Source organism: Hyaloscypha bicolor (assembly GCF_002865645.1).
Source record: "Hyaloscypha bicolor E unplaced genomic scaffold K444scaffold_182, whole genome shotgun sequence".
NCBI classification, from domain to species: domain Eukaryota; kingdom Fungi; phylum Ascomycota; class Leotiomycetes; order Helotiales; family Hyaloscyphaceae; genus Hyaloscypha; species Hyaloscypha bicolor.
In genome coordinates this window covers 4,731,864-4,744,266 of record NW_020194684.1, presented here as the reverse complement: position 1 = coordinate 4,744,266, position 12,403 = coordinate 4,731,864, and the positions used below count along the sequence as shown (strand labels likewise).

At 47.6% G+C, this 12,403-nt stretch overlaps 3 protein-coding genes across 3 annotated transcripts; 1 reads left to right on the top strand and 2 right to left on the bottom strand.

Moving 5' to 3' along the window:
* Positions 1–5,378: 5,378 nt before the first annotated feature.
* On the bottom strand, positions 5,379–8,165 carry K444DRAFT_574539 (uncharacterized protein). Its single transcript, XM_024877440.1, has 2 exons — positions 7,596–8,165; positions 5,379–7,551 (listed from the first exon to the last, which is right to left on the bottom strand). The coding sequence occupies exons 1-2, from the start codon at positions 8,132–8,134 to the stop codon at positions 5,517–5,519; spliced, it is 2,574 nt and encodes an 857-aa protein (XP_024728678.1). The 5' UTR covers positions 8,135–8,165; the 3' UTR covers positions 5,379–5,516.
* A 417-nt stretch (positions 8,166–8,582) lies between these two features.
* On the top strand, positions 8,583–8,942 carry K444DRAFT_544320 (uncharacterized protein; the record flags this gene model as incomplete). Its single annotated transcript, XM_024876039.1, has 2 exons — positions 8,583–8,806; positions 8,873–8,942. Coding segments are annotated over 2 exons (294 nt in total), but the record flags the coding sequence as incomplete, so codon positions are not given.
* Positions 8,943–9,276: 334 nt separating this feature from the next.
* On the bottom strand, positions 9,277–10,006 carry K444DRAFT_637024 (uncharacterized protein; the record flags this gene model as incomplete). The annotated part of the gene is made up of 4 exons (XM_024884074.1): positions 9,277–9,450; positions 9,500–9,546; positions 9,707–9,739; positions 9,805–10,006. The coding sequence occupies 4 exons, from the start codon at positions 10,004–10,006 to the stop codon at positions 9,277–9,279; spliced, it is 456 nt and encodes a 151-aa protein (XP_024728676.1).
* Between the last annotated feature and the right edge of the window lie 2,397 nt (positions 10,007–12,403).

Here is a 12,403-nt window from a genome sequence, read left to right as displayed (position 1 = left end):
CGCCGGTCTGGGCTGCAAGAATGATCTGGTTTGCAGTGTTGGTTCGGGAATTCTCTCCGATTCGTTAGGCGATTTTGAAGTTGCATTGAGGGGTTGCAGATGGCACATTCCTGGTCCAATTCATGATCATCATAAGGCTGTCCATATCCCTACCCAACACGAGGCTGAAGCTATCGCAAAGTCCTGATCTCATCACCAACACAAATCGCCCCTGCTGTATGCCAGGACTCTTTCTGTCAACTATGGTCGAAGAAGATCTTATGAAACTGCTTCTAGTTTACAAGCAGAATTACTGGTCCTTAGTATGGTTTTCGAAACCTCTCACAGGTGGACTCAGGCGAATTAATCACCACGACGGCTTCGTTCATCCCACCTGCAACGAAGGCAGCGAAAACAAAAGCGTCAATTTCCGGTTCAACTCCATTCCGAATATCCCAGACAGCTAGCAGAACCCCGCACTAGATGGTGTTGCAGGTGCTTGGGGAAGACCCGTCACTACCACAACCCAGCGGGGTTTCATGCTGCACATCCTGAAAGCCTGGCCTTCCTTGGTTTGCGTCAACCTACTCTGTCTGGACAGGGGTTTACACATTTCACAGATTGCAGGACGGGGAATAGCCCATGCAATATAATATGCTCTCTCTGGTCGTCTCAACCAGTGGCAGTGAAGCATAGTCTCCTGCTTCTACGATCGACGGCTGACATGACATGGCCGATCATGTCGTGACCAGAATTGCTGTAACCTTTGACCTCCTGGATCAACCTTTCAAGGTTCCCAGAGAGTTAGGATCCCGACAACTTTGCTGCACGGCGGGCCTCATCACGCACAGACAAAGCTCTGAGCGCAGCAACCCTGGTCTTTGTGAAATGACGAAGCATTCTTAAAGCCATGACCGGAGTTCTCTCCCACATGAGAGTAGCTAAAAAATCCGAAGCACCCCAACTCGATTGGGGAGATCCCCTGGTTGTCCGCGCAACCAAAGTTTTTTGTAACTTTCTGGAAGGAAATATCCTCCAGCTTCGAAGAATATCGAGATATGGAATTCCTTCTGGCTGTCAGCATCCTTCCTGGAAACGTTACGTTTGGACATGACTTTTAAGTTTTAAAATGTATCTGCGACCATTCAGCAGCCAAATCCGGAAGCCCCTTTCCACCAGGGCTCCGTTGTGCTGACAGGCACTACCGATATTGAATAAGACGCCAAATTTATCGAATGTCAGCCAAGCTGCTTCGCTTCCAACGGGTTTCTTTACCGCGTTGCCCCTTTTGCAATGCGTCCCAGTTCCCAATCCCGCACGATTCTCAACTGTAAGCTGACCCGCGACGCGTTGCTCTCGTTGGGAACTATCGATATCGCGTTTTGCAAGAACCCAAAGGGTCACATCCAACAAGGATATTTCGCATTTTGAGCCTATGTAATTTACAAAGTTAGTAGTGATCGTCTGGCCTGCACGAGTCTCCAACACAAAATGGTGGATGTGCGGCTGACATTGCATGACTGACATTTTCAAGTTTACATGCGGCCAGTCGCACGTAGATTTTGGGTTTCGCCCGCAAGTCGTCCCAGCCTTCGGAAGCAATCCTGTCTCTCGTGTGTCCAGAACTCGAGCAGCGCACAAACTCTCGAGCGGATTATTGGCTGCAACGTAACTTCTCCAACCACAAATCCGTTTCTCTGCAAGGTCCTTCAGATGGTTTTATGCACGGCTGCACTCTGCATCTTCCGCGCTGTCAAGTATGGTTCAATGCCGGATGTCTTTCCCAGAACGACCAGTGTCCGCCGAGCCGTGCCAGCCCTGTATAAACGTCTCCCTGCCAAAATTTGTCACTGCGACTGAGTGCAGAGTGCAGAACCCAAAAAAGCCCAGAAGAACACACAGCAAAACATCCCACGTCCCCTCCTTGCCTTTTGTATTTTTGACGATGAGATTTGAGGACGCCTTGAAATCTCCAAAAATAGACGACCAGATTTTTGGGAAGTTCGGATTCATCCTTATCTATCTGTAGACTGTCACAGAGACAGATCCGCAAGGAACCAGCTGCCTCATTTGTTCATCTGAAATGTCTATTATTGGGGTCTGCATCGTTTCACAATTTTATTTTACATCCAGTCTCGATCTCCCCCACCCCCTCTCCGGCGCCCCGCCCCGCATACCTTAACGTCGAGGCAGATCTTGATTGGTCAGTTGTTGCGACTCTGCCACTCAGTGCAGCATCCGCACATTGGCACCTGCATAAAAGCCCCAAGCCGAATTAATCAAAAGGCACGACTCGGCAGCCCAACGTCATGCATAACTTTGTGTGCCGGTCACCGAGACCGAAGGCGCGCCGTTGAACTCTAGTTCATCCCCTCCACGATTTCCTCAACTTTCACAAGCTCATCCCAAGGTTGCTACCGAGGCCTCGCGGTTTCCCCAGATTACATCCCTATCCATCTGATGATCTTCCATCAAGAAAGATCCAGAGTCAAGGTCTCCACGTTCTGAGGTCTTCCCGAAAACCGAATCCTTCCCTTTCCAAACTTTCCAACCTGTCAAGCGGATCGTCCCCGCGATTACTGTCCCCCACCACTTGCACTCCCCCTCCCCCTCGTTCTTAATCTCTGCTTTTATTCCCATTATTTCCGCGTAAAGCCACTTGCGGAATGGTGTCAAGGTGACATGGTCGCGGGGAGAAGGTCCGAATAAGGTCCTCTTCCTAGTTTCTCGACAGTCAAAATACCGGGTCCGGGGGTTCTCGCACGTGTCAATCCCGGGCTTATGTGCTGACCAGGAGGAGGAATTGCGTTCAATAATTCCTGTGACGTGCATCAAGGTGGCTTAAGAGGTGTTTATGCCTTTTATGCTGGGTACGTTTGGTAGCTGTTGGCGGCGAAGACTGAATATGGACTGACGATACCGTCGGACGAACTTGTGGGGCCTCGGAGCACGGATTAATGTTGGTTGGTGGTCCTGAGGGAGAGTTAAGCCCCATAAGTCATGCCTGTGGGACGCCAATTTACCTGTCAGATCCTTCCCAAGGCTCTGGCATCCCCCGAAGCAGCGCCTCATAGGGGAAATCCACGTGGAAATTTACTTTTCTAGGCCTCCCCCCTTTTCTCCCGCATCATTTACAAAATCCCTTGTCCATACTTCTCGTCAGCGCTGCTCTGCAGATTGCAAGTATTGGCAATCTCATAAATTTCCCCTTTTCCTGTTTTCCCGTGATCGTCTTCATGGTTTTCTTGGACCCCCCTGTGCCCCTTGCCCAGCCCCAAGCTCTTATTTCTGCAATACAAAGCCCCATGCTCTTCCTGGACATTTCATATAGAGATCTGCATGACGATAACCCTATTTTTATGATCCAAGCAACTGCTTTTGCTTGGTGGACGTCGATATTTAGTCTCCAATTGGCACCGACGGTGGAGCGCCCCGCCGCAAAATGACCTGGGCCCTCTCCACAGTACAGCGATTTCCTCAACCATCTCTAAGATCGACGGCGATGTGGAGAAGCTGACGATCTTCTGCTTGTGCATTCTCCGGGGGGGTTGGGAAGGTGCTAAGGTCTGTGGTTCTCATGTCCTTCCGTATCTGGGCTGCAACTCCGAGGTACACTTTGGGTAACGAGATCAGTTGAGCCGACTTGCAGATCAAAGGAGACATCATTATCCCATTCTCCGGCTGCTCTGTCTATTTTTGGTTAAGACAACACGACTTCCTCGCAGTTGATTGTCACCGAGCAGTGGATTTAGATAGTCTCCTCGTAGTGGAGACGGTGGGTTTGTGTTCTTAGCAGGAAGTCCTGACTGTCATACGGTCATCTCAAAAGTTAGAACGACGATGCTATTTATTACGGTGAAGTATTGTTCCAAGATCTAGGTCGAGGTCAGAGATCTTTTTGGCCGCTGCCACTGCTGTTGTTTTTGAATATTCTACCACGCAAACTAGTCTATTAGATACGGTTCTCAACCTGGTCGCTATTCTTTATCCAAATTCGAGGATTCCAACAACATCAAGTCAATACAGCTAGCTCCCAGCATCTGAAATGGTGACAATGATAGCTAGAAAGGGCTGGTAGTAATTGATGTGAGCTTTAGCAACGAAGCGAAGCGTCCATCCAAAGTCTTGGGTTTAGTTGACCGGCTCTCGAATTGCTAGCCATATAGCCTTCCTTTCCTAGTTTAATGTCACCTGTAAATCGCGTTTCAAATTTGTCTTCATATGTTAGAAGGTTGCATTTGTTGATGCCCATAAAGGCTTCCCGATTTGCCCTAGTTCGCTATCAGCGATGGAGGTCTGCGATTTAATTGTCTTCATCGGCTGACGACTCTTACTCCATGAAGATGCGAGTACGCTCGGAACCCAGTTTACGATGGCGTGTTGTTGTTGGTGGATATCTTTAACCCAACAATGCTGCCCGGTGATAGCTTCTGAGCCGTGTCCAAGCCCCATGGTAGACCCTGTGCCTAATATTATCCTTCAGCACTGTTGCAATCTAGCCCATGCTGTGTGAGTGCAATTCTCTTGGCTGGATTCGGAACAAGATGCCTGGGAAATCCCGTATTCAGTTTAAGCTTGGGAAGTAAGTGCAGTCACGATAGTGACGCGGAAGTCCGGCGCTGCTGCAGACACAGATCCTACATCTCTACAAACATGGATCCATCTTGGAGCAAGTGTGCAGCAACTAGCAGCTCCAATTCATCATGTTGTTCTTTTTTTTTTTGAGATCTTTGCAAGATCAGATGACGGTTCTAGCCGCTTCTCTGGCTAATCCGAACATTGAAAAAGGCCCCGCTTATGCCACGAGAAACTCAACGAGGGTCATGCTTGGCTGTCATTCGCTTCCGGTTGGGGAATGATGAAGTTCCAGGCTAGAATAAATTTCATGGATACCCTATCTTTTTGCTGTCGTGCCTGGGTACCTTCTTCTGGCTCGAGTGCATGCGCAGCTTGGCTAAGCAGACGGGAAAAGACAATATATGGGTGAACTAATTACATATGCAATTGGAGAAAGCTACCGAGTTGATTCAGGCCAGGTGAGCTCTCTCCGTTGACTATTATTGATTAGAGATTGGATGCGGTATTCTTCATTCTTGATTCCTCGAAAATTATGACATCGGGAAAGATGTGTTGAGGCTGGGATTCGAGGAGAAGCTTAAAAATGCAAATGAAAGACGAGGAAAGTCTTCCGCTGAACGAATGCTTTGGCGATTCGACCGTCGGGACCACTGGCTGCTTCATAGGGTATGACCAACTATCCGAAGTCCGCACAATTTCCTCTCCTGACGCAACGAGCATGTACTGGTAGAAGGCTATCTTGGAACCGGGACACGAGACTACTAATGCAGATTCGAATGAGTCAAAGATACCCAGGTGCCAAACACAATGATTTACCCTTTGGGAACTTATTTTCTATCCGAATGAAACGGACGGGGACATTGTAGATATTTCGTGTCCGTCTTTGACACCTTTGAAGACTGTTGACTTCGATTCGTATATTTTGGTCATCAAAATGACCTAGATGTATCAATATTCCCTCACTCAGCATCTACAACTCTGACCTCTCTCGCAACGGCATTACACAACTCAACCCTAATACCTGCCCCGGTGAGAACATGAATCCACAACCTCTGCGTATCACTCAACCTATCATTCTCACTCTTCACCTCCGAGAACACTACTTCTTTCTTCTCCGTATCCCACAAAAAGAGATCCGGCATACCACCTCCTCTCATTCTGTATTCCTGTGCCATGACTTTGCAAACAGTTGCTAGAGCCTGCCCGTCGAAGCAAGAGATGATCTCCAACAAGTCGTCGAGTTCGAAATCCCAATTCAGCCCAATAATACAGGTTCTTTTCTCTCTTTCTCTTTCGTCAACGGCACGAATAATGTCTGCTGCCGAGCCGTTCGCTATTTCCACTAAACGGTGATTGATCTCTGACGCCCGAGAGGGAAAGAAAGCATCGGTGTGCAGATCCAAAGGACATGTTTGATATGCGGTCTGGAAGACGTTCGGGATGTATACGAACAACACGTCGTAGAAGAGATAAGCAAATAAGGTGCGAATGATGCCACCTTCAGCGTGATACCCCTTGAATCCGCGGGAACGGTAGTCAGAGAGACACATGGCCTCAACACTGCATTCGCCTCCCCCTTCAGCTTCATCAACCCAGATAGTCTTCGTGCTGCGTTGTCTTTCCTCTCCTTGTGCACTTACACGTCTTTTGTTTGTAGGATACTCCTTTTTGAGTTGAATACCTTCAACAGTCACTTCGACGGGTTGAGAGAGCAAGACATGTCCGAAATCATGTTGTTCTCGTTTCGGGATCTTGAGATTCTTCTCCAGCTTGCGGATCCGCCTTTGGAGGTCGTAGTGGTATATCATGTGGCAGTCTTTGTCCTGCAGCCCTGCCTCGCAGGTTCGAAGTGAAATCCGCTTCCAGTGTCTCTTCTGCTGCTCGGGATCGGAAATTCCAGATGGCGGTTGTAGGTTGTACATGTAATGCTCCTCCAGAAGAGCTTTGCGCTGATACCAAGCTCCTCGCCGAGCGGCGTGAAACAGTTGCTGGTTAAGCAGTTCAGAGGTCACCTCGTGTTCGCGTTCATACATCTTGAACCGACCTAGGACATAAGTGCCTTTGTGAACAATTCGTGTGTACACCCAAGCTGGTGAGAATCGACGTAGGTACGCTCCCTCGCCACTTTCGTAGACTCGGTCTTCTTTGCGTTGCTCCTCTTTCAAGAGGACTTTCCATCGTGGGTAAACTTCGTCAAAGATAGATAAAACTTCCTCGAGACCCCCCTTTCCAGGATTACCATTAAACTCGAGGATATTGTCAACTTTAAATTGAGTTCTCAGCGCTGCTTCAAATTCTAGCAACTCAGATCGGGTTGGGAAGATATTGGCAGATCTCGAGACAATGTAATCTGGGAAATTTCGACGAGATATTCGGGCTAGTATAATGGTTGTCAAGGATTTGTCCGTCCATTCAGTAGACCGGTAGAAGACAAGATGAACTCGCTCGAAGAGCTTCAGAGTCGGCAGGGAAAGTCGGATACATGATCCTGTGCTAGCCATGATCTTCCTTACAAAATGCTTGTCTCTGTTCATGTCCGACATGGAGTCGTCTTCATCGTTTTCATTTCCACCAGATTCGGAAGCAACAGTGTGTTCACTGTCAGACCTTTTCAATCCAACCCAACCGAGTCCACTCTGATGTTGGCTCATTCGCCTTAGAGCTTTCAGTAATTCAGACTTGTTCTTCCCCTGGACCTTGGCTTCCTTGGCAATGGTCTTCAACTCTTCCAAATTAAGTAAAGACGATGCTTCCTCGAGTGAGGTGATCGTGCCTTCAGAGAAGTCGGCAAAGCTGAAGTTCGATTCAAGGACAGTTCCTTCAGGAGGAGCCAACTCTCCCGGGTTTGATTGAATGCCTGCAGAAGATTTTGGCAACTGTCGGACTGATTGAAGTACTTGAGCGGCAGCTGGAAGATCTGCAATATCACTATAATAACCCAGCCGATTGATACGGTGCCAAGCAGAAGTTTTTCTGAGAAATAAACGGACGTATCTTCTTTGTAAGCCAAATTCACGAGCAAGCTTTTAGAGACGTACAAATATTGAGCTTCATACTCTAGGGCTCTCCATTGGTTGAAGACTTCCATTTCCTTCTCATCGAATAAGTGTCCCTCGTCTTCTAGCACCGTTTCCAATGCCAGGTTGAAGGCATCAACATAGATTGAGCTCTTTCCCTTAGTCCAACTCCTTTGACTGAGACGAGATTTGAGGTCTTCTGGGACATCTTCGGCAGCTCGCATAGCTTCATACTCTTCAATTGCCTCTTTGTCAGTCTTCACCTGTGGCAACGCACTCTCCAACTCGGTCGGACGAATCGAAGTGAGTTTCCCTTCATCCTCGAGAGCATCTTCGTCCTCGGAGTCTGCTGTCTCATTTCGGTAGGCATTCGGGGTGCGGAGAGCATATTCGTCGCCTGACACGTCACGAGAGTCCTCGCCATCGGTGCTCTCGAAAGTCTTAAGTCGTTTCGCAGCAGGCCCAGTGTCATCATTGTGAAATTTGGTCGAGGCCGGATGCGGTACTCCTCTGCCCAGCATCGCATTATGATCTGTCGCTCCCCAAGACCGGAGAACCATAGTGCATTGTCTGAACCAGCTTAGAATCGTCTGGACGATCGAGGTGGAAAGAAGGGATCCTCAGCGCGTCAAGAAGGCAACCGCGAAGTCACGAGACGACGCGAGAACAATTCAAGAAAGCTCTCGACCCGAGAAACGCAGTACAAATCACTGCAACCCATTGAGCACCCCACCCCACCATGTCTCAACCAAACACTCCAGACGTGACAGCACAGGAGCAAATTCCTGCAAGCATAAGTGCTGCAGCGCATGCGTACCAAGTCGCCATGCAGCAACAATCCGCGACACCACCGCCAGCAATCACTCCCGCTCCACTGCCTCAAGCTCTAGACTCTTTAAAAGATGTAGTTATGACTGACGGGACTCCTGATAGGCCTGCCGTGAGTCCTCAAGTTTCTTTCCTTTATAAGATAGAGTACTGAGCATCAAGCAGTCCCCAGCAATCCCCCCCGGCGCAACAAATGCCCCAAGTCCGGCTCCTCAGAGAATTGGCACGCCCTCGCGCAATGTAAATGGCAACGATGCCACTTCTCGAGCTACGTCTCAGCACCCAGATCCGGCGCCTACGATCCCGAAGGAGGCTCCTCCTCATGGTGCGCCGACGAGACAATATCTGAATAGTAAGGTTACGGGGCCTTTATTGGATGGAATGAAGCAGATTGCAAAGGAGCAGTGAGTACCATATCCTTGGGGATACCTATGTTATGTTGGTTGGAATAGTTCTGATCTTATTCTCAGACCAAGGGATCCTTTGAGAGCTCTAGGGGAATATTTACTGCAGAGGTCGAAGGAATTGGAGGGTACATAACGCAGTTCTCTGGAGAACTTGGTTTTGCATTTCAAGAGATATCAAGCGTGCTTGGCAATTTCTTGAGAAGGAGTGTAATTATGATGGACAATGAGTAAAAGGAAACTTTACTGGGATAAAAGCTAGGGCATATTTGGTCACAACCGGCGTAACTGAGGTTCATGACACTTTAGGAGACAGAACGAGCTTATGCAACATTTCTTCGAGTGTGTTTGGAGTTCTGATTCATCCTATGCAGTTTTTATGTTACCGCAAAGTCTACGGAAGTAGTTCAGCGCATGCAATTGACCACACCCAAACTCCATGCCAAATATCAACTATCGTGACCTAACGTCTATGCGACCATGGTGCTTGCAGTGGCGCTCTCGTATCTCCAGGTGGGTGGTAGGACACCGACGGTCTTGTAGTATCGAGACAGACGGTGGATACGGGACTCGATGAGAATCAATCGGAATTTGGAGTCCTTGTCCTTGCGGTTTCGCTCGAGATGCTTGCGGACAGCAACGGCCTTCAGAAGGTTAGTATCATAGCAAAACAGCATGTGGTGTAGAACTGACCTTCTTGATCAACATGTACAGATCCTCCGGAATCTCTGGGGCGAGGCCTATCAAATCAGTCAGCCAATGATTTGGCAAAGGCAGTATTGTTCAACTCGTATTTCACTCCGTCAGTCAAAGACCAAGCAGAGGCAGTATGTAATTCACAGCAATCGCATCACTGGGTTCCAAGCAGTAATGAAGGAGAGTGTATTGGTGAAACCGTACCATTGGACTTGAGGATTCGGAGAATCTTATTACCTGCGAGAGGGGTCAGCATTCGCATCTGGGCAAACGCAGTATTGCGCAACCACAATCAAACATACCAGTAACGACCTTGACTTGGGCGATACCGTGAGAATCTCTGAGCACGACACCGATTTGCGATGGAGTAGCACCCTTCTTTGCGAGCTTGCAGATCTGGTCAACGACTTGGTCGGGGGTGGTCTTCAACCACGCCGGGGGAGTTCGAGAGTAGGGGATTGCAGAGGCCGATATGCCCTTTCCGTTGCTGTGAAGGCGACCCATGATTGCAGTTGTTGGATTGAGTTGAGTTTGTAAAGCTCGCAAGAAAATGAAATAGCGGGACAAATGTGTGCGTTCTCGCTTGTCAGGAGGCACCTTCCTTAAATAGGTCTAGCGCGAAAGCTATCCCAAGCTCTCGAAAATGAAAATCCGAAACTTTTGATCACCTTTTCATTACACGACCAGGGAGGAAAAGAATCAGTCGGCTTCCAACGAGTACGACGATAGGATTTTGAACTTCCATGTCTACGATTGATCTCGAGCAATCTCAACAGCACAAGGACCACAATGTTCAAAGGCGTGCGGAAGATTCATCTCAACCGCATTAGACGTTGGTTACAGATCTGAAGCATGTTTGTTCCAACCAGCAGTACCTTTTCTTGATTGACATGATTCCGGCTTGTCACCTCACTTTCAAAATATTAGGTACTATTTGCCAAACTCGCCGTATTTCGGCCAGCAATGTTTCCAGAGCTTTACGTAAGTGCTTCTTCCTTGTTTATCCAATCGATCGACACCTTCATATGATGAGACACCAATTTACATTATTTTCTGGTTTAACGCTAATAACAGACTAGGGGTTTTCTTCCGCAAAAACTTCTCGAACGCTTCTCTATTTCTCTTTCAACACTTACATGCCCCGTACAATAGCAACGATACTCTGCTTGCTTACACTGCTTGCTTCGATGTGTGCAGAATGATTCGTAAGTATAAACCCGTCTTCTTTTCTTTGCTTTGCCTTTGTGTGATGATAACCCATTTTTGGCACCTCTCATTTTATGTCCTTTACAAAGGGTTAAAGCCTTTTGCGGAGGTCGATGAATTTAACGGACTTCTGATATTTGTATTGATTAATAAACATTTCCTATACCTTACGGGCTATTTCTGGCACTACTGACTATCTTAAATTATCTGCAGAATGAGATATTCGACGCCAACTGATCTACACGCCTGATTTATCCTTTCAGGCAGCTTTACTGATTTTCTTGGAACGTTTCAAAGCTTTCGAGTCGGAATACTCTCCAGCCAAACTCGACTTCAAAACACTTTCTACAATTTGAACGAAATCCTTGACTCTTTGGTAGGGTTTATACACCGGCGCACGAGTAATAGAAATAGTGCTCCATAGCCGGACAGGCATTGAGTAAGCCGGTAGGTGTTACATTAACATGGTTGGTATGGAACTGGAATTTATTGCATGGCTCCAGATCGAAAATATGTGCAAGGAATAAGAAGAACTGATGGTTGCCCATCTACTTATAATCACGCTTGGAATTCCGGCCCGAGACTTGCCCAGATTGTGAGCAGTTGTATAATTATACATCAAATGAAAAATGCGGTTGAAAATCAGAGATGAGAACGAAACTGTTATTTCTGGAAGATGTATTGCGTCCCTAGTCTTATGCGAGAACTGTAGTACTGTCAATAGCGGAATTGAGCTGATTTGGACTCTTAATAAAGTTTCTGACAGACAGAACTCATAGTTCCTCGTAGTACCAGGGCTTTTCCAACTCTCTTTCTTGTCCGGTAGGCTTCTCGAATGGCTTTCCAAGCTGGAAGGGTTCCTTGGGATTGATTGCTTCACCTCGCTCGAAGAGTACGGAGCAAAACTCTTTGAAGATGCTGAGTCAGTCGTTGGGGTTGGATGACTGTAATAACTGCGATATCTATATTTATTTCTCTCTCTATATACTTTCGCTAAACTTCCTTCTGCCAGCTCTGGGCGTATATACGGAATCTATGTGGAAGATGCAATATAGAAGTGGTACACGAGCAGCAGGGTTTCGTCAATACAACGATAGTAGAACCATCTCCCAGGACACGGATATATCTGATACCTCTCTTTCGAAATGAAAGACCTCATTGACTTGGTTCCTCCTCTGGAATCAACCACTCCCGTGGAAAAACCTTTACTATCCGCATTCAATCTGCTTTGTTGCGTGCCTGGAAGCATTCTTTTGCACTCATGTCCGAAACAAAGAGGTTTATTTCGCCCCAAACGAGTGTACCAGTCTTGGAAATAGGTTTTGTATTCCCCCGATCCGCTGTCCCCTCGTCGTACCTCAATACCCTGTGCCCTCAGAAAGAGATTTTGCAGGGCTACTGAATGCCCAAAGCTTATGAAGTCTCACAGGAGATCTTGCCGTACCCTGCGTAGGAAGAATAGCAATGGTCGGTTGGAAGAGAGCAAAAAGAAGAAAGCAAATAATTGACGCAGAGGCTGAAATGGGCAAGGAAGGAATGTACAGGAAAGTGGGGCAAAGCGACTGGACGAGCCTGGATGAGTGAGGGCAATGATGACTACAGATATCAGAAATAGGGTTGGGCGGAGGTAGATATTATTATGTTCAGCTATTGTCAATGAGGTATTCGCCTGCTTATAGTCTCCCCTCATGCATT

Coding starts and splice junctions, on each gene's coding strand:
- K444DRAFT_574539 (XM_024877440.1), bottom strand. CDS start 8,134: ATGGTTCTCCGGTCTTGGGGAGCGACAGATCATAATGCGATGCTGGGC. Junction 7,552..7,595: donor GAGTATGAAGCTCAATATTT/GTACGTCTCTAA, acceptor CTTACAAAGAAG/ATACGTCCGTTTATTTCTCA.